This window comes from Lampetra planeri, chromosome 4, assembly GCF_965212315.1.
Source record: "Lampetra planeri chromosome 4, kcLamPlan1.2.h2, whole genome shotgun sequence".
NCBI lineage: Eukaryota > Metazoa > Chordata > Hyperoartia > Petromyzontiformes > Petromyzontidae > Lampetra > Lampetra planeri.
The window spans coordinates 36,895-59,006 of record NC_136110.1 but is presented as its reverse complement, the minus strand read 5'-3'; the positions used below and the strand labels follow the sequence as shown (position 1 = coordinate 59,006).

Below are 22,112 nucleotides of genomic sequence, written 5' to 3'. Positions count from 1 at the left end.
GCCACCTAAGGATGTGGCCAAATTCATGTCGTGAGACCTTCACCACCCGACACAGACGAACAAAGGGAATGGTCACGTGAGCGAGCGTGTCGCGCCTGTGCGCGACTGAAAGTGTGGCCAGAAATGGACGTTGAGCTCGCCGGGTTCGTGGCGCAATGCGCTCAGCACTGCACGGCCACCGCTCCACGCGTCATTCAACAATATCCACGTTGCATTGTTCACTATCATCGCACCATGGTGCACATGACCCCGTACTAGATATGACGCCCCATGCCGTGACGCGCAACACGTTGTACCAGTGCTCGTACCTCCACGTTGTCCTGCGCGCTGTCAGGCACACCACGTACACTCCACACACGACCACACACACAGCACGTGCTACTACTACTACTGTATGGGTAGAACACGACACTTGCGATCCAGAGCTCGCCGCTTCGATCCCATCTCCCGGCGCGGCAGCTGAAACAATGGAGCAAGTTTCTCAAACCCCCCACTGCGGGATCCATTCAAGAAGCGCGTCGACTCGTGGCGATGACAACTCTGAGAGTGCTGCTTGTTTCTGGCCGCTTGACGGGTTGGGCCTTTGGAACTGTGCTCGGTCACTGCGTACATACAAAAACAAACTGCGTCTGCACAGCGACTGCTTCTATCTGTGACGCCGCCCTTATCTACGTGAAGGAAGCCAATTGCCTCATAATTCCATTACTCTTTGGTTCTTTCGGTAAGTCACGTAGGTAGAAAAAACAATAGATCACGACGTTTTGATCGCAACACAAGCAACCGTCTTCAGGTGTGAGACAAACACAGCCGAGGACTCGTTTGTTTCACACCTGATGACGGTTGCTTGTGTTGCGATCGAAACGTCGTGATCTATTTTTGTTTTTTACCCACGTGACTTTACCGAAAGAACCAAAGAGTATGGATTCCTGAGGTCACGAAAGCTTCAAATCAAGATAATCCCGTTACTTATATTTGCCACAACTAGACGAATTAGTGGTTTTCGTTGTTGTACAGTTTTGCGTCGAGCGAGCACCTCCATCTCAGAGAGAGATCTCGCCGATCACCCGCCAGGGAGCCTGACTGCTGATGGGACAATGAATATTGAATCGGTTCTGAGTTGTTCTTGAGTTGAAATGATGCACCCCATAAGTTCGTGTGGCCGATGGGACGTGTAAAACAATAATTGTATTGTACATGTGGAGAGACAGATGTATGTAGTTGAACTTATGTCGCACCGTACGTAGCCAACCGTGACACTCGGAGGTGGGAAGGAGGCGACATGTCTGCGTGCTTGTTGGTTATTGTTACCCGACTGGACGTGTGTACAAAGAGCTTCATAGCTCATTGGATTCCTCCAAGATGTTGATCCTCCTGGTCGCGTGGCGAGGTCTATGGGGGGGGGGGGGGGGTGACGTCGCTGGCCATAGCTGGCGTGGTGACATCAGTGAGATGGTTGTGGAAGTGCAGGAGGGGTCCGTGTGGTTCGACCTTTCACGCTGGCTGAGTCTGGGACTGTGGTGTCACGTCCAAACAATCGCCTTCGTATCACTCTTCTATCGCAACTACCATGGTTGCCTTTCCCGTGCACTCCTTAATTCCTTCACCTTCGATTGGCAGGATAGGCTACGTACGGTGCAAAACATGTTCAATGTACGTACACACAAGTAGACACTGACTGTGTAGTCCTATCCACACTGTGTTCAACCAGAACACTGCAGGTCACAACGACTCATACACTGGCCCACTCGCCACACACTGCAGGCAGGGTACGGTGGACGGTGGATTGGGGCAACCGCTTTGGAGGGCCCTGCACTTGGACGTCACGGAGTCAGATGCAGTACCTCGGGGGGGGGGGGGGGGCGGCACTCAGTGTGAATTGCCCCAGCCCCGCACCCCCCTATGGAAGGCCCTGACTGCAGGTCGCAACGCTTGTGTCTGCTGATCCCCTCGCAATGCTTCTCTTTGACGATGGAATTCCATTCTATCCTCCCTGTCCCCCCGTGTCTCATAATAACCTTTGTCAATTCAAGAGACGTGCTAACGTTAATCGAGTACAACTCTGACAGTGCTGTTCGTTGCTGGCCGCCTGACGTGTTGAGTAAAACCTCATGCACCGCACGTGCGCGCAGCCTCAACTCGTCCTCGCGCACAATGCAGGTGGCGGTCAACTATTGTCTCATCCCAGCCTTGCCATTGGCTGGAGGCTAATCAGAAGGTTGATTGCGTGTGGAGCGTGACATTGGGGGAGGGGCCCAGCGCGCGGGTGGGGGGCCTGGGCGTTGTGATGCGCGAGGGGGCACCCTGGAGCGGGGTCGTCGCTTCACAATGAGGGCTTCCATGAGTCCAAGTACACATACAAAGATCGCCCGTATAGCCTACACAGATTATTGGGACAAGTTATGTTAGCGAGCACATAATGGTAGGTTTTTACCCTTTTAACTGGTACAAAACTGACACCTTTATATGTACCAGTTAAAAGGGTAAAAACCTACCATTATATTTTGCCACTGGTAAAAGAGATCTCATAGTGTTAGCGAGCACACATTAAGATCTGCACGGCGCACGAAGGGATGGTGGGGCCAACACTACGCTCAGCCGCATTTATCCCACGAATGTTTTTGTTTGCACACCGCACCAGGTACTCATTTCAATCTAAGTCAACGTACGGGATGCCCAGTACCGTGTCAAATACTCGCCACTGTCATTGGACGTCGACATAAATCTAACTCGGGTCGCCGGATTCGTTGCGCAGTGCGCTAACCACTTCGCCCACACTCCCCGTACACACACATGTGCACCCCTCCTCGACACTGCACACGCACACGCGGCCTCTCCTTCTCGGTGTCCCGGAGTCGCGTCGAGGGGGCGGGTCGGGTTGGAGGCCCCGCGCCGGCGTCGCTCGGGTTTCACGGCGTCTCTCATCGCCCCCCCCGCTCCCTCCCGCGCGTGACACTCGGCTCTCCATCAGGCCAGACTCCACGCAGCCCCCCCCTCCAGCTCCTCCTACGACGCCCCCTTGGTCGTCTCATGATACAATGTTCAACCACAGTGTGACATGGCGAGTGAAGTGAGTGAGCTAGCGAGTGGGCGGTGGTGGAGTGAGTTTGGACGAGACGACGGTGGTAGACCGGGTCCTCCACACGGGAACACGGGGACAGTCAGTCATGGCAGTAGCGACAGAAGAGCGATATGGACGACACGAAGAGTGACCCTGAACTCATCTTGAGATTCATGTCGAGGCCCATTATTGACAACCTGCGTTGCTAATTTCCGCGTATCCACGTGTGACGCTGTAGGGAGCGGTGGTGCAGTGTTTTGTGCCCTGCCCTACGAACTGCCTGACGTGCGCTCGATTCGCAGCTCCGTCCAACATTAGTAGCAAGTGGGCCTTAACCAGGTCGACTACCCCTTAAATGAGTACCTGGTGTGATATGTAAACATTAGCATTGTGGAGATCAAGGCGGCCTGGCGTGGTGGTGGCTACCGCTACTTCCAGTTGTATCCCGTGTCGGCGCAAACGCATCACCCCGACGACAACAACAACAACAGCCGCAATTCGTCATTAAGTAGCGGTGACGTTACCACGACGCTTGTGCCAGGCCAGGTGCACTTTGAGGGCACGTGGAGTGTCGAAAGCTTGCTGAGAGGAGGTTACGAGACAGACCCAGGTGCCATGGCTCGTTGATATGAGCGTCGCTCCTCTGCCCTCCGTTGTTGGAGGGCGACTGCTTCTAACTGCCCAGTAGCGTCCTTCACGAGCCTCTTCTATAGAGGCCGATCTTTACACGGCTTGTATCAGCCATCGTCAAATCAGATCGACATTCTTTTTGTATTCCATCAGCCCATCTCTAGCCCGTGCCGCGTCCGTTTCGCCCGCTCTATCCTGTCAAACAGAAACTGCTTGGGCATGCAATGGCTGGGCATGCGTGCTACACACAATGGATGGACCGTAGGCAGCCGGAATGTTTCAAACTGGTGGAGATGTTCCTTCAGAGGGATCCTCGTTTCACAAGCATGGATACGTGAGATATTCGCTGCCGAACTGGAGCTGCTCATAAGCACACTGCCCAGGTAAGGGAACGTATCCATTGTCTCCACAACTGCTCCGTCACTCGTGGGGAGTTGCACGGGTGGAATGTGTGATGACATTGACTCACGCAGGTGCTTGGTTGTGGTAGAGCTGATGGTATCACCCACCTCTTAGTAGCAAGCTCCAGGCTCAGCACAAGAGTCTCCATCTCCTTCTCAGAATACATAACAGAGTTGGCCATCCCTGTCGCATTGCCAGGTGAGCAGAGAGAGAACGCCGCTGACTGGGGCACGCAGCTTGACCCTAGCCTGCCCACCATCATAATGGTCCTTAACGATTGTAACCAGAGGGGAAGGGACCCCGAAAGCATGAAGAGTAACGCAGATCACTGGCCTGTTGATGGTATCATAGGCCTTGAGCAGGTCAGTCGAGAAGAGATGTAGGTCTTGTCGAAATGTCTTAGACCTCTGCTCTAGCAGACGGACAGAGAATATGGCGTCTGTGCAGAACTGCGCTGGTCTGAAACCACATCGATGCCCAGTGCTGGAGAGAAGAGAGTGCCGAGTTGGTGGTTTCAGTGGCCGGGTCGGGTTGATTTTTGTAAAAAAAAAATCATCAAACACCCCACCCCCTTAACTCTCCACGAGTAAGGGAGCAGTTGTTTGAGAGAGTGGAGGAGCTCCCATACTTGGGCAGTGCACTCCGGATTGGAAGCGGAGGTATCATTTGGAATGGGTCGAGCGGCGTTTTCTTTTCATCAGTTGCGTAACGCCATGTGCAAGCGACCGAGCCTATCGCTCAATACCAAGGTAATTGTCTCCTCGGCCATAGTCATGCCCTCCCTTCTCTATGCTTGCTAAACGTGGAGCCCTTTGAAGGAACATCTGTGCCGGCACGACATAAACATGCTAACCTGCCAACGATCCATTCTGAGTTTAACCAGAGTCGCAGCATCATCAATGAACCGAGTAATTCGCCACCGTGGAGTGAGACGCGACATCCGTCAAAACGAGCCAAGTCTGCTAGCGGTGAATAATTTATTCTCTTTGGTTCTTTCGGTAAAGTCACGTAGGTATAAAATAAAATATTAAATAAATTAAATCACGACGTTTCGGAAGCAACACAAGCGTCCGTCATCAGGTGAGAAAGCCGCCACAGCAAGAAGCGAATTGTTTTTGATGTTTGTTGTTTCTTGCTGTGGCGGCTTTCCCACCTGATGACGGACGCTTGTGTTGCTTCCCAAACGTCGTAATTTAATTAATTTAATATTTTATTTTCTACCCACGTGACTTCACCGAAAGAACCAAAGAGTATGAATCATTGCAGTCACGAAAACTTCAGATCTTGATTGGTGAATAATTTGTTACAAGACCTGTTCGTGGAGACTCTTAGTCTCCATTCTTCCACGTGTCAACTTCATTCAAATCCTCGTGTTCACGACTCCACAGTATAAGTGCGACCTCCAACGTTCAGTCATCCACTCTCTCTGCATTCTCGCTCTGATCTGAGGGGATATTACCAGAAACGGTGGATTTCGGCGAGCTGACTGCAAGTGTGACTGTCTAAATGTCACCTCGGTTTGTTTCGCTGTCGCTGCGTCCCCAATGTCTGCTGCCAGAGAACGCGTTTCATCGAGTTGTGGGGTTCATTTGAAACACCGTTGCGTTAGTGCAGGGCCCAAAGGCCCAACACGTCATACGACCAGCAACAAAAGCATCGTTAAAGTTGTAAGAGATAACAGTGTGACACATTTCTGGAATAAAAGTTGAATTATAAGAGGTTTTTTTTTGGGGGGGGGGCGATAGGAAAGGGGATCCCAGAGTAGAGCGATGCGAGAGAGGAAGCAGAGAGAGAAGAGAGATGACCTGGGTGGGGGGGGGGTAGCAGTGCGTGTGAGTGGCTGAGTCGTGAGTGCGGGTGGGTGTGAGTAGCTGAGTTTGTGAGTGAGTGGGTGAGGGTGGAGTTGAGACGTCTGGTGGTGGTTGGATACTGTGAGGATGAGACGAACCACAGCTTTGGAGAGTTTAAATACTCCCAGAGGAACAGCTAAATTGTATTTTATTTTATTTAGGACGCAGAGAACGAATGCAGCATGTTTTTATTGCAAGAGGAAATACATTTCTCAGTTTTATCTCATTGTCAACATTGTTTCAACTAAATGACTTTTTCACAGAAATAAACAACCAAAATGTGTTTCACATGCATGGACAAATGATCTTTACTTGACCCGTAACATTGTGTGTCCGCGGCGAGTCGTGCGATTTGATCTTGCCACTGCATCGGTGTCTCTCATTGAACCCTCACAGCGCAACTCACAGCGAGAGAACGCACGTGTGAAATGAGAACTCTGTTCACTTTGAAGAAAGTTGCACAAATTCTGAAACATATAAATAATGTAGAATATTATACATTCACAGACGTACATATATGTAGCCATGTGTACACACACACAGATATATATATACAGATACACCCCTTGTATTGCCTCCATGTTGGGGCAAGTGCCGATCGCGAACACCGCTGAAGGCCGTCACTGGACTACGCTCATGGGAACTGCACCCCGCAACGAAGTGCTCATTTAAGGCTGAGTCGACCTAGGGGACGCCCAAAACCGGTTCAAATATCAGTCGTGAGTGCGAATTGAACTCGGCACAGTGCGGTAACCACTACATTGCCGTTCCTCATATTTAAACATAAACACACCACGTACATGTACAGTTACATCTATACTGTTCCCAGTATATGCGCGTTCTTTTGACACTGAAGTTGTAAATTCCCCTCCGAGACTCTCCACTGCACGAAGTCGTCACGAGCGGTGAATCACCCCGGCGCCTCCGATGAGCATGGTTGGCTACGTCTGGTGCGAGAGAAGTTCAACAACACAGAGACATGCGGGGCGTGAAGAAGCTTGTTGTGTTAAAGCTGACATCAATAGCGGGAAGGAGTCTCGATAAATCATCAAGCACGTGGCGCGTGTCCAGAGTCGGAATCGTAACGTCTGTTCAGACATGAGGTGCGAGCGTAACGGATTACTACAATGCATGGTTTGTTATTTGCAAGTACGAATATGTTGACAGTCCACTGCCTATAAAACCAAGTCGCTTAACAAATGAACGAAACACACACGCGCACACACCGACAATTACAAACTCTCGCACGCGCACACGTGTGCGTATAGGTGCCAACACAACACCGTCAGTTTAACACGTGTCGCGTGGTGGAGGGTTACGACACATTTATAAATAACGCGATCTAAACCCAAAAACGTTGATTGTGAACAACACCGTCACACAATGGCCAGGATCCTCTGACGACTGGGCAGCCAGTCCCGCGCACTGCGAGCGGGCCGCTGCGAAGAACAACGCCGGGTCATCTTCTTAGGTTTTTTCGGTAAAGTCACGTAGAAAGTAAAATAAAATAAAAACAAAAATCACGACGTTTCGGAGGCAACACAAGTCTCCGTCATCAGGTGGGACCGTCACAGCCAGATTAGCTGTATCACTTGAAAAAACCTAAGAAGATGATTCCTTGCAGTCACGAAAGCTTCAAATCTAGAATTAACGCCGGGTCACCTTCCTCTCCCGAGTTGTGATGCTATTTTACGTATGCATGTTAAACTTATTTCGCACCGTACGTAGCTAACCGTGCTATACACTCATGAAAGGCTGAGTCGACCGATGAGAGGTCATGACCGGTTTAGGTATGTTAGTCGCGAGCGCGAATTGAACTCGGGTTGCGAGCGCAGTGCGCGAACCACCGTCCAAAACAAAGACTTCCCGTGTAGCCTTACCCGCGATCTTGGGGCAAGTGCGGTTATCGAGCACCTGTACATGCTGGGACTTCACACGAGAGGGTATTGTGGCCAAAACCACGCCCGACCGCCTGGTGCGATGTTTACGCACCGCTGCAGGTATTAATTTGGGGCTGAGTCGGCCTAGGCGAGGCCCAGTACCGCTTCAGATAATCGTCACTGGCGCGGGATCGGACTCGGGTTCGTAGCGCAGCGCGCTAACCACTGCACTATCGTTCTACCCCACAAAACACACTTAAATACACAAACGCACAGATGAGATAACACCTCGCATAAGAGGCATCGGTGACGATGCACACGATCTGCGCCCCGCCTCCTCACTGCCTCGGCACACCTGGTGAGGGTTCAATTCGCGTTGGTTATTCAATGGCCAATCCTGCCTGCTGGATGACTCCTGCCTGAGCATGAGTATATGAGTGCATCTTTGTAACGCAGTTGCTGATCACAGGCTTCAATGCCTAAAACCTCAGACGGACAGCAACAAACAGCTCTATCAAAAGTGGAGTGGTGGGACCTGCATTGTGGTGGTTGAACGCATTGCGTTTGAAACGACACTGGCTGCTACTCCGACTTCTACAACGAGGGCATCCGAGGGGGATGGTCGGCATGTGTGCGGGGAGAGTCGGGGCTGCGCAGTCGTGCCTCGAGTCGCGTCCCTCGTGATCCGAGTCGCTAAGCCGGGAGACAGGGGACGCTCTTGGGGCGTGCATTCGTGTGCGCAGGCGGCGAGAACTGTAGAAACCAGGAGAGAGTGGCCTGGGCCTTCAAGATGACAAATAGAATAAAGTCGAGCGATGACGTGAATAGAAATCACGGAGAAAAAAGCGACTGCGTCGCATGACAAATATAAAAGATTTTACGAACATACATCAATGTAAGCACTACGTGCCTTCTCGGAAAAGTCGGCTCAGGAAGATACTTTTTGACCGATCGTAGTACAATTACCACTCAGTGAAATAAACATTAAACATAATTATGGCGACTTGTACGAATGTACAAACAAATGGGGATATATGGTGTCAAGACCAATTTCAAGCGTAGTTATCACAAATAATCGACAGCCTTGCATCAAGTTGTGATGGGAGAGGAGCCGAGGGCTTTGTGAAGCGATGTAATTCCGGGTGTTTGGGACACTCATACAGATTGAGTCAAGGCAATGCACTTGAGTGCAGTGGGGCGTCTAAGAGTTGAAGGGTCTTGTTCCTGATTAATCACATCGATAAGATAAGGGGTGGAGTTAGGTGTGTGCCTAATAGATGACCTTGTCGCAATAGATCTCCCTTCGAGTCGATAGAGGATGATCAGCAGGCACCTGTGAGATCGGTAGTGTGGCCAGCACCACGCACGGCCGCCTTTGTCTCCCCAGTGCTCATGGTTACATACTGCACGAGATTTAGTCGACCTCCGGGAGGTCCAGGACTTGTTCAGATATTCGTCACTGATGGTGGTCGTGAGCGGGAATCAAACTCGAGGCACGGGGTTCGGAGCGCAGCGCGCTAACCACTACGCCAACAACAGCCGCCGCTTGCCACAATGTGGCGGTGACGTCACCACAGCGCTTGTGCCAAGCTAGGTGCACTGTGAGGCCACGTGAAGTGTTGAAGGATCATCGACAGGAGGTCACTAGACAGACCCAGGTGCCATGGGTTGACTGAAACAACTGGCAGATGCACCACCTACGCTCCCTGCTGACAACTTTCTGAATTTTAGCCGCCTGACGCTCCACTCATTATTGTAAGCGTTGCTCCTCGGCCCTCCGTTATTGCCTGAGGGCCACTTCTGCAATCATAGAGAAGGGAGGGCATAACTGTGACCAAGAATAACTGTAGATTCGTGTGGAGCAAAAGGCCAGGTAGGTTCCATGTGGCTGATTAAAAGATAATGCCGCTCGATTGATTCGGAGTGAGGCCTATCTTGCCAAACCGGAACTAGCCATAAGCACACTGCCCAGGTACGGGAACTCCTCCACTCTATCCACAACTGCCTCATACCTCATGGTGGTGTTGATGAAGCAGTTGCGAATTTGAGGAAGTGGAGTGTTTGATGGCACAACATACCCAGGCTGACACTTTGTATGTGAGGCTGATGGTAAGTCCCCACTTCTTACTGGCATCCTCCACATTCAGCAGCAGAGTCTCCAACTCTTTCTCAGAGTGAGCAGTAATTGCCAGATCATCGGAATACGTAACATGGTTGACCAATAGGGAGCCATCCCTTGACTGCACCTGGGCACCGATCAGCATCCCATCGCATCTATACCAGATGGAAATTCTATGTGATAAAAAAGATGTTAAAGAGTGTAGGGACCAGAAGATATCCCTTTCACACCCCAAGGTGAGCAGGGAATGGCTCTGACTCCCGGCCACGCAGCTTTATCCAGGCCTGCCCATCATCTTGAAGGTCCTTAATGATTTTGAAAAGAGGGTTAAGGACCCCAAAAGTGTGAAGAACAACACAGAGTTCTGGCCTATTGATGGTATCATAGGCCTTGACCAGGTCAATAGAGCAGAGATGCACATCCTATTGAAATGTCCTACACCTCTGTGCTGGACAACTACACTAAGCCACCGCTCTCCACACATACAAAAACAAAGATCCCCCATATAGCCTCAAAGATCCCCCATATAGCCTGAACATACTATTGGGGCAAATGCTGTTAGCAAGCACCTCTGAAGGCCGGCAACGGCACACGAGGGGATTGGTGGCCATCACCACGCCCGGCCGCCTTTGTATCCCCAATGGCGATGTTTACACACTGCACCAGGTCCTCATTTGAGGCTGAGTCTACCTGGGAGAGGCCCAGGACTGGCTCATGTAATCGTCACGGTGTTGGTCGTGAGAGGGAATCGTCGCCGGGTTTGTGGCCCAGCATGCTAACTACAACTACATACCGCTGCACATACACAACAACCGCCATTCGCCACTAAGTGGCAGTGACATCACCACGACGCTTATGCCAGGCTATGTGCACCTTGAGGCGACGTGAAGTGTCAAACGCCCGCTGGCAGGAGGTCACAGGGCAGACCCAGGTGCCATGAGCCGATTGACTGAGATGACTGGCTGATGCACCACCTGTGCCCCCTACTGTGACAACTTGCTGTGCTTTAGCCACCCGGCGCTCCGCTCGTTGTTGTGAGCGTCGCTCCTCCGCTCTCCGTTGTTGTTGGAGGGCGACTGCCTCCAACTGCCCAGTAGCGTCCTTCACGAGCCTCCACCACAGAGGCCGATCTTGACACCGCTGGTACCAGTCATCGGCAAGTCCCCTCAGCTCCACATCGACCTGTACGACATCACTCCATCTCTTCTCTAGCCAGTGCCATGCCCGTTGAGCGCCCTCGATCCAGCCAAACAAAAGCTTTTTAGGCATGCTGTGGCTGGGCATGCGGGCTACATGACACAGCCAACGCAGCCTTGCCCGCCGGAGGAGCTCACCGATGGGACTTTGTCCAGATTTTTCAAGGTTTTGTGAGCTCCTCACACAATCCAGCCTGGTTAAACTCAGGATGGATTGTAGGCAGGCCAACTAAATGTTTCTACCTGGGAAGATGTTCCATTCAGGGGGTCCACGTTTTGCAAGCGTAGAGAAGGGAGGGAATGACCATGGCCGAAAAGACCTGAAGCTCCGTGTGGAGCGACAGACCAGGTAGCTTCCACACAGCGTTATGCAACCAATAAAAATATAATGCCGCTCGACTGATTTGGAGTGAGACCTCCGCTGTTAAACCGGAGCTGGTCATGAGCACACTGCCCAGGTATGGGAAACTCTCCACTCTCTCCACAACTGCCCTATCACCAATTGGGAGTTGTGGGAGTGGAGTGTCCGATGGTACAAAATACCCAGGCTGGTGCTTAGTTTTGGTGGGGCTGATTGTAAGGCCCCACCTCTTAGTGGCAAGCTCCAGGTTCAGCAGCAGTGCCTCCAACTCCTTCTCTGAGTGAGCAGCAATTACCAGATCATCGGCATAGCTGACAGTGTCCGTGTGAATACACAACTACATATAACATGGTTGAGCAATAGGGAGCCATCCCTTGACCGCACCCGGGCATCGATCAGCCTCCCATTGAATTTGTACCAGATGGAAATTCATCCAGTACACCTATTGAAGGCTTCACGAACTACGTGGTCGAAATAGATGTTAAATAATATGGGAGCCAGAGGACATCCCTGTCGCACCCCAAGGTGAACAAGGAATGGCTCCGACTCCCGGCCACGTAGTTTCAACTGGGTCCGCTCACTATCATGAAGATCCTTAATGATCATGAGCAGAGGGTCAGGGGCTTCAAAAGCACGAAGAACAACCCAGAGCCCAGGCCTACTGATGGTATCATAGGCCTTGACCAGGTCAATAAAGCAGAGATGTAGGTCTTGTTGGAATTCCCTACACCTTAGCTGTAGCAGACAGACAAAAAATATGGCATCTGTGCAAGACCGCCCTTTTATGAAACCGCATTAGGGCTCCGCAAGCCTCTCCTCAGCGGGCCTAGCAAGGTGATGTTGAATAATTCTTGCCAGGACCTTTCCCGGCACACTGAGGAGTAAGATGCCCCTGTAGTTGTTACAGTCTGTGCGGTCATCTTCCAATCCTGTGGAACCCGTCCAGTGGTCCAGCCTGTTGTTATGTCATGTAGGGCAGTCTGTGCACACACACCACCCTCCCTGCCCGGTGCCTTTCCTTGTATCAGAGATGCTCAGCAAATCTGCAAACCTGTTTCAGGGGGTCGGAGATTGGATCACCGCACTTTCCTCTAATGATGGCAATAGGTGTGGTGCTGCAGGCTACTTTTTTGATGCAGTTAAAGAGCGATTTGTGATCGCGGGCCATTGAGGCAGACTCCATTTCCTCAGCAACCCGCGACCACCACCCATCCTTGCAGAACCTCACAGCTCTCCGAACCTCCAAGCCAAGGCTGTGGTAAGCCTCCTCATTCGCCGACGTGGGATGCTGTAGCCGATGAGAGTGGGCCCGTCGCTTTTTCTCAGCCAGCCTGAACACCTCCTCTGTCAGCCAGGTCTCTGGGGAGGTCTGGACTGTGTACCCAAAGCAGCCATTGCAGCTGCATGAGCCACAGTCCTAAACCTCGCCCATTTCCCCTCGACATCAGGAGTGGGGGAGGATGCCAACCCCAGCCACAAGCAATGATAAAATTCTGGCTTGCAAATTTCATCAGCTAGCTGAGACCATGCCACTATGGGTTTTAATGGGGTCCTGGGTGTACACCCACCACTGGAGTGGAAGAATGACAGGCACATTTTACAGATGACAAGTCGATGGTCAGTTGGCAGATCAGCTCCATGGTAGGTCCTGGTGTCAAGGACATGGGCCCACATCCGCTGTTCCGTCACTATGTAGTCCAGCAGATGTTCTTGCGTGGACCCAGCATGCATCCATTATGTTGTGTGGATGCGCCGATGCCGGAACAGTGTATTGGTAATCACAAGCCCATGGGCTGCACAAAAATTTAGCAGCCTCCTGCCGTTGTTATTGAGCTGATCTGGCCCATGCCTTCCAATCACTCCAGACCAGGTGCCAGCATCATGACCAAATCGGACATTGAAGTCACCCAACAAGATGGCTCTATCCTGACGGGCCACTTTAGCTAGCACCTGTGACAGGTCATAGAAGGCATCTGACTCATCGGCCTTGCCTGCATGCCTTCACGGATGTTCGTCTTCGGTGGGGGCATAAGTAACCATGACCACCACTCCTCGCGTCTGGTTGATCGGAAGGCGAGCCCAAAGTAGCCTGAGACTTACAGCTTTCCACACCTCACTGCCACGGTCCCACGTCCCCTTCATTCTTTTGTTCAGAAGAAGAGCCACTCCCTGTTGTTTGGCAGTCTCCTGCTCCGAGTAGAGGACTGTCCACCCCTCATGGTGGCAGGAGCCAGAGCCAGTCCACCGGACCTCCTGAATACCACAGAGATCCAGGCCGTACCGGTCTAACTTCCGACAGAGGAGTGGCAGCCTCTCCTCCGCAGTAAGCGTTTGAACATTCCACGTGGCCACCCGTAGTTGTTTCTGTAGGAGCCCCGAGGGTAAGGATTCAGTCTCCTGGCTCCGCCAAATGGGGTTTGGCCTGGAGACGTCATAGACTCCTGTGTCCCCCCGGGGCCTCTGGCACAAGCTTTTTAATTTAAAAAAATTAATAGTGGTTTGGTGGTAATTCATTGAAGGTGGAGAGCTTACCAGCACCTTGCACCCGTCCAGAGCCCCCATTTGACCTCCATCGTAGTTACAAACGCCATGAGGGAAATGGGCAATCGAAATTGGCCCTCCTCCCACGGCACTGCCCACCACAGCGTTGCTGTCCGGCACCAACGAGGAGGTCGGGGTTGTTTTCGCCGGACTACACACACAGATACACACGAACATGCAAGGACATTTACTTGACGTGTGACTTTGTAGGTATCGTGGTTCGTGGTAAAGTGTGAGCGTGAAGCAGTCTAGAGTGTGCACGCCTCTATAATGTATGGGTGCATAAAGTGACATTTTAACTGTGACACGGTCTCAAACAATACTCGTCACGCACAAAGATCCAACCCAGCACGCAGCCCGCTCCTCGCCTGCCTCTGACATAAAAACTGCGTTACTTTCACAGTCACAGTCAAATGACCATTTAGGCATTTGTGCTCATCTACCATGTACAGACCTGTCGAGCCATTTGTGGAAATTCTAAATTCCTATAACGAGTTTAGTCACAGGACAACCTCTGTTGACTTCACCTCAGATTTGAGCGTGCAACTGCGAGCCTCTCGCGATCACGTTGAGCCACTGGCCAGACAACCTTGGACTGCATACGTGCTGCAATTAGTATCTCTCACACAAACTCACGTTTCATCAATTCACATTCTAAAGATGTTCTAGAAGGGCTCTGAAGATAAAACTTTGCACAAATGTAGCCGACTGGATACGCATAATTTGTAAAATCCGAAAATCTAAATTTTCGATTTTGGATCCCAAATATGAGCGCGCGTAGGCTAATTGGTTTTACTCACAAGACAGGCTTAGTCCAACGTGCTCCTAGTCACTCTAAATACGCACACGTACACGAGCCTCATTATTGGTTATCCAAGTAATTCGCCTCGCATGGAGTGTGACGCTAATGCGATAGAAATGGGGCAGTGACTGAAGGGTAGCAGTGACTGCTGCCCTTCATGAGACGTAAGCAAATGGCAACCGCCATTCCTCACTAAGTGGCGGCGACGTCATCGAGGTACTTGTTGTGCTGGGCTTGGTGCACACTGAGGTTGTCACGTGAAGCGTTGAATGCTTGTTAAGAGGTCAATAGTTTCCACAAACGACACAGATCTGGACATTGGTATTGGCCAGCTGTGCCGTAAGATTCGCGGAGATTGGCTCAGGAGAGTCGTCGTTTCCATGGGTTGCCTCATTCCATAGGCAGCATAATGGGTGGCCTCACAGCTGTCGTAGGAGGCGAAGGGCCACCGTTGGAAGCCACGCGGGTCGGCTCGCGTAATGTCTCCAACTACTCTGAGAACCATATCATGAACCAGGGGAAAAGACGCCTCCCATCTTCATATGTCTGTCTCTCCACATAGAAAATCATATTTTTACACATCCCGTTTGCCGCATCTACTTCTGGGAGGCCCATCTTGTCAGCAGCATTTATCATTCCTCTCATCTATTTCAGTCACCTCATCGCCACCATTACATCCATATGTACCGTTCTTAATGTTCTGCAATGTAACCTTGGTCAAGGCGCTATATAAATTACCTTAAGATAAGATGAGATTCAACACGCTGCACCAAGCTGTAGCATGTACATCATGCTGCAAGATCCGACCAGTTCCGTCCAGGGCTCGCTGAGCTGCATTGGCTTCCTGTTGACGAACGAATACATTAAAAGGTCGCACTCATTCCACACAAAGTGCTTGCCACAAATGAACCACATACCTTGATGATCTCGTCAAAGAGCACAAACCATCACGCGAACTCAGGTCATTCTCGAAGCGGCTTTTGGCTAGCCATCGAGCCAAGACGGCCACTGCATCCCGCCCGTTCAGATGTGCTTCTGCGGCCCTCTGGGACTCTCTTCCTTCCGACATTAGTAGGCCACTGGAGCTCTGCTCATTTCTTTACAATTGCGTTTGTGTTCAGTTCGTTGTCCTTCCCCCGGCACATTCGCTTAGCACGGTTGGCTATGTACGGTGCGAAAAAAAGTTCAACATATGTGCACAAAAGAACTCTGGGTTTCAAGATTAAATTTCAATGTTTCATCAGCATTCAGGCTTGCTTGAACGAGCAAACCATGGATATCAGTCAATTGATCTTCACGACCAATGTATTTCGGACGTGTTGTATATGAATGTGTATTATTTTATATTTCAGCAATATGTTTAGGAATACGATGCTGGCCACGACAAGAGGGCTTCAGGAGAGAGAGTTCAGTTTGTTCTGTTCCTCCTCCTCCGTTGAAGGAGCGCATACCACAGTGGTTCACTGTATGGTCCAGAGTGTGGGTTGCATGGCCAAAGTCGCACTCCTATGGCTTGTGTCTTTAGTTTCCATTGACGTAGGGGATGTGCGTAGCGGCCTGCTGGTGTGCTGATGCGGTTGATGGTTACACCACCAGTGTCTTCGAAGAGGAAGTCAAAGGCAGGAGGTGCGATGTTTGGGTCTTGGGTGAGTGAGGTGTTTATACTGGACGTCAGCGCTGCTCCACTCTGTTATTCATTAACCGAGGGAAACGCTTACCAAGTTTAGCCGTCGCTAAGTGGCTGAAATGTAATTACGTCAACCACTTGTGCAATCAGTTCAGATTCAGCCGTGCTGGTTAATTTTTACACGTGCTTCGAATCGTGCGTGTAAGCATCCAATAGTTAGTGTCAAGTTGACTTTGTGTAACCAGGCGATAACTCTAAGGGCTAGGATGAGTGACGTTTGCAAGTGTGAGGTTGGATCACCAAATTACACAAAATGTATACATCAAATTACACCGTAGATGTTAAGCTGATAAAGCGAACTTGACATTACATTAGACAATTGACGATACAAACGAGGCAGAACGCACGGGACAATGTTCGTGAAAACGCAACGAGACGACAGAACCGAAGCTTGAATCAAATCTTTACCCTGATGGTGACAATCTGTGGGGCGTGTGTCACATTGGAAGGGCGGGGTGGGGTGATGAATGAGTACACATCGCGGATTGTGAATGGTGTTGTTAGTTCGAGTGTGAAACAAAACTAACGTTTGTGGTTTTATTCGGCAGATCCGTGAGAGATCCACGGGGTTCCCTGATTCGGGCCACCTCCAGTCAGCCGGCTCAGGGCTTCTAATGCGCAATAAAGCGTTTACAACCTGAAACCAGTGGTGTAAATTCCACATTCCTACGCCAAAGGCGAATCTATTCATTTCTAACCGCTGCTGAATTCCCACGAACGTGGCACTTGTTCTATAAACATCTTGCAGTTCAACAGCATTGCCTCAATAAAGCCTCACCCTTATGGTGAGACACTGAATGTCGAAACCGGTCCAGGGATTGCTTGTGTTAAACCAATGCTGCTCGAAGTATGCGCTCCCAGAAGGCTGCGCAGCTGAGGCGATGTGTAACTACATTTTTTTGATGTGGCGGGACAGATACGGGAAGGAGACAGATTGCTCGTGATTGTTTTGTGTTTTGATTGATTGCACTGTGTAACAATTTTTTTTGGTTCCTGGGTAGTAAATGTTATTTCCTAATTGCTTCTGCCTCAAAAGTACAGAAAATGGCTATTATTCCCCACAAACTTTTCTTTTGTGACCAGGACAGTGATATTTAGAAATTGACCTATTTTCCAGAACATTCCAGATAGATCCAGTGCTGAGTAAACTTAGAGTAACTTCTAGAACATTCTAGAACTTACCAGTAATATAAATAGTCGTATAAACACAGGGTCCTTAAGCCCACCAGTTCAAATCTTGACTTAAAGCTTTCGTGACTGCAAGATTATTATTTGGGTCTTTTGGTAAAGTCATGTAGATAGGTTACGTTTCGATCACAATACAAGCGATCGTCGTCAGGAGGAGTTAAGTGGAAACCCTCCCCGTAGAGGTGGTTCAATCTTGAATTAAAGCTTTCGTGACTGCAGGATTATTTTTTGTAACCTATCTACATCCAAAAGAATAATCCTGCGGTCACGAAAGCTTAAAGGCAAGATCGAACCGCCTCCATGGGGAGGGTTTCCACTTAACTCCTCCTGATGACGATCGCTTGTGTTGTGATCGAAACGTAACCTATCTACTTGACTTTACTGAAAGACCCAAAGAACCCACCAGTTCAGTTTAGTTCCAGCTGCCTAAGTGGATATATATGCACTTTTCTGAGATGGCATCAAGAGGCTGCAAGCATCCAGCAGACACATTTTGCCAATTTATCAAGACAAGAGTGAAAAAGTACTCTGTGGAAGCATCTGCTAAAATGTGTGAGGCCTACAAGGCATATTTCGGCATGCCTGTCAGGGATCAAGACAAACCCTGGGCACCTCATTTCACCTGCGAGAAATGCAAAAAAACTCTGGAAGGTAGGATGGACAATTGTTGCTCAAAATTTAATGTTATAAAATGTGTAAAAAAAATGATTATTTTAAAGTTTATAATTTTAAAATGTTTACAATTTTGAATATTATTGAAACAAAAAATATAATATATGAAAAATGTTGGGAAAATCTCTTACACATTAGTCATAGGTGAAATAAATGTATTTTTTAAGGATGGTACAGAGGGCAAAAGAGAGCCATGAAGTTCGCTATCCCAAGAATTTGGCAGGAACTCATTGACCATTTAGGCAACTGCTACTTCTGCATGGTGGACCCTTCCAAACGTCGGACTGGCAAGAATGAACCTGCTATCACGTATCCGGACCTTCCTTCATTCATTGTCCCGGTGCCACACTGCCATGAGCTTCTCGTACCCACTCCTCCGGAGAGAGAGCAGCCATCTTTAGAAGAGAGCAGCAAGTCAGAGAGCGAGGAAGACGTTATAGATCCAGGTGACAATTTCAGAGGTCGAGCTGAGGAAAGAAACCCATACTACCACAACTAAAAAGGCCTCAACGACTTGATCAGAGATCTTGGTCTCACCAAGTCCAATGCCGAGCTTTTGACGTCGAGGCTCAAGCAGTGGAACTTGTTGAATGAAAGTGTGCAAGTCGCAGATCAGAGGAAGCGTCACCAACTTTTTTGCAGCTTCTTCACCCGTAAAGATGGGCTCTGCTTCTGCCACAGTGACCAGTCTGTTCAAGACAATCGGAATCGCCTGTAATCAGAATGAGTAGCGCCTCTTCATTGACAGCTCATCCAGGAGCCTCAAAGCCGTGCTCCTCCATAATGGTAAAAAGTACCCGTCTCTTCCCCTGACTCACTCGGTCCACCTCAAAGAGGATTACAACAGCATCAAGACCTTACTGGACGTCTTGAAGTATGATGAGTATGGCTGGGATGTCATCGGAGACTTCAAAAAGGTGGCATTCCTGATAGCTCTCCAAGGCAGTTTTACCAACTTTCCCTGCTATCTTTGCCTTTGGGACAGCAGGGACACCAAGGCGCACTACCCCAGGTGGGACTGGCTACAGCGGACCGAGTTCTCTGTGGGGAGGAACAACGTCAAGTGGGAACCACTGGTGGACCCCCGGAAGGTGCTGATGCCACCACTGCACATCAAATTGGGCCTTATGAAACAATTTGTCAGAGCTGTAGATAAGGAGTCGGCAGCCTTCAAGTGCCTTCAAGACTTCTTCCCAAAGCTGTCTGAGCCAAAGGTCAAAGCCGGTGTCTTTGTCGGACCACAGATAAAGAAGATCCTGGAGTGCAATGAATTCCCCAAGAAACTCACTAGTAAGGAGAAAGTGGCTTGGGGCAGCTTTGTCGCAGTGGTTCGTGGTTTCCTGTGCAATCACAAGTCTAAAACTATGTGGAGCTGGTTGAGACTCTGATGAAGAACTATGGCACATGGGCCGTAGGATGTCGCTCAAAGTCCATATCCTTGATGCTCATCTTGATAAATTAAAGGAGAACATGGGAGCGCACTCATAAGAGCAAGGCGAGCGCTTCCACCAGGATATACTGGACTTTGAACGCCACTACCAAGGACAGTATAATGAGAATATGATGGGAGACTACATTTGTGGGTTGATTTGTGAAAGTGATTTACAGTATAATCGTAAATCTCGAAAAACTACTCAATCATTTTGGTATTACTTTAGCATAAAACATGTACATTTTATTCATATGGTTTTTTTTCTTCTGAATTTATGTAAACGAAAAAACAAAAATTCGCCTTTTTTTCTCTTTGAAAATAGGTACATTTCAAAATATCACTGTCCTGGTCACAAAAGCAAAGTTTGTGGGGAATAATAGCCATTATTTATACTTTTTAAGCATAAGAAATTACGAAATAACACTTACTACCCAGGAACAAAAATTGTGTTACATAGTGTTGTTCATTTCACACGTTGCAGGACAGGAGCCGAGCCCCCCGGCGTGCCCCCTGCGCAAGCACAAGGCAACACGAAAACCGCGGACACCGTTCACCACCTCCCAGCTGCTCGCCCTGGAACACAAGTTCAGGCAGAAGCAGTACCTGTCCATCGCGGAGCGTGCAGAGTTCTCGACCTCGCTCAGCCTCACGGAGACACAGGTGAGAACCTTTCTGGCCACGCCATCAATCGCGGTCCTCGCTTTTACATTGCCCACCTTGTTGCGCATCGCTAAGAGTGGCCAAGTAGGAAGGAGGAAGCGGCACTCCCTGCATGGCGGCACTGGAGCCGAGGTGAAGGCACGTGAGGCTGCTCTCCCGATGGCGTGCGTGGAAAGCCCCGGCCGTTCTCGCAACGGAGCCTCTCCAAGTCCCTGTGGGTCCCTCCTGCAGGCTAAACAAACCGACTCGAACTTGGCTCCGCTCTGAACCCCTGGTGACGATTGTGGCCATTTTACATCATTGAGCGATTAGCCCTTGGGAGGCAATAGGAGAAAATCCCACGCATATTGAGAGGGCAATGCACAAATAGATGCAGTAATCCATTACTGCACTGCCACCTTGTATCCCATCATCTCCTCCTTCCCCTCCACGGAATGAAAAATACCCAAGATAAGGATTACCTCCGAGGAGATGGAGTGATGAAATCAGTTTGTGTACAGGTGCTGGATGGATTGTTGAATCACAGGATTTTGAGAGGTGCCAGTGGCTTGGGGAGGCCTTCATCCAGCATTAGATTACATGACTTATAATGATGTTTTTTAGATGCAGCTAATATATTTGCATATGGGTACAATGTTTTTGTGCTCAGAGCAAACCTGTAACGTATTGGCGCACGGTGCGAAGCCCTCACCAAACTGTTGTGCGCGACCCCGTGTCGCCCGCAGGTCAAGATCTGGTTCCAGAATCGCCGAGCCAAGGCCAAGCGACTCCAGGAGGCAGAGCTCGAGAGACTCAAAATGGCCGCCAAGCCACCCGCGTTGTCGTCGCACTTTGGCCTCCCCGCGGCCTTCGGGCCCCTCGGGGCGCCCCTGCCTGCTCACGGCCTCTACCTCACGGCGTCCGGGCTGTTCGCGCGACCCGCGGGCCTCCCCATGGGCCCTATGGGGCTGTACCCGACACCGGTGGCGTACAGCCTCTACCACCACTCGTAGTGCGAATGGTGCAGAGGACGGTGTCGTGGTAGCGCCGCTCCGTCGGGAGCGTGGAGTTAACTCGGCGCCTGGGTGGAGGGTACCGATACATTCTGAGCATTGGTTATGAGCAATGCTTATGCAAGTCGATCGGTTAATTATGAACGTCGACGTGTGACAAACATTATGGACGTCGATACAATAAGAATGTCGATGCATTGTGAGCGTAGAAGGTAGCGGGATAATAACTTTAATCGACAAAAGGTGGAACCTTGAATCATGCTGTCGGATGAATTGCAATCGTCACTGAAGTACTGTACTAACGCCGATTAATGACAAGGTCGATTACTTGCGTACCTCAAATCACGACAGTAATTAGTTACGTTTTTTTTTAAAAATAAACTATGCCTGCACCGACGACACCCGTTAGGCCCGTCCTGACCTTGACCTCTCAGCGACCCCAGAGACGCCTCAGGGCTGAGCGGCAGGGCCGGGCGCACGCGGCCATCGGGAGACGAGAACCCAAACCGCGGAAGTCTAAATGACAGACAATTCCGTCTCCAATACCTATCCCTTCACATGAACTAGAAACGTATTTTTTCAAACACACCTCATCAGCCACACGGTTATAGTTCCGGGAGCGATTGGAGCGCAGAGACTGAT

General features: G+C 50.1%; 1 protein-coding gene across 1 annotated transcript in view; it reads left to right on the top strand.

Annotated features, from left to right (window-relative positions):
• Positions 1 to 21,867, top strand: part of LOC144717480 (homeobox protein MSX-2-like) — a 28,943-nt gene extending 7,076 nt beyond the window's left edge. The window contains exons 3-4 of the mRNA XM_078592849.1: positions 20,300 to 20,478; positions 21,204 to 21,867. Coding sequence (XP_078448975.1) covers positions 20,300 to 20,478; positions 21,204 to 21,470 — 446 coding nt within the window. The 3' untranslated portion in view covers positions 21,471 to 21,867. The remainder of the gene's footprint in view (positions 1 to 20,299; positions 20,479 to 21,203) is intronic.
• The last annotated feature ends 245 nt before the right edge of the window (positions 21,868 to 22,112 follow it).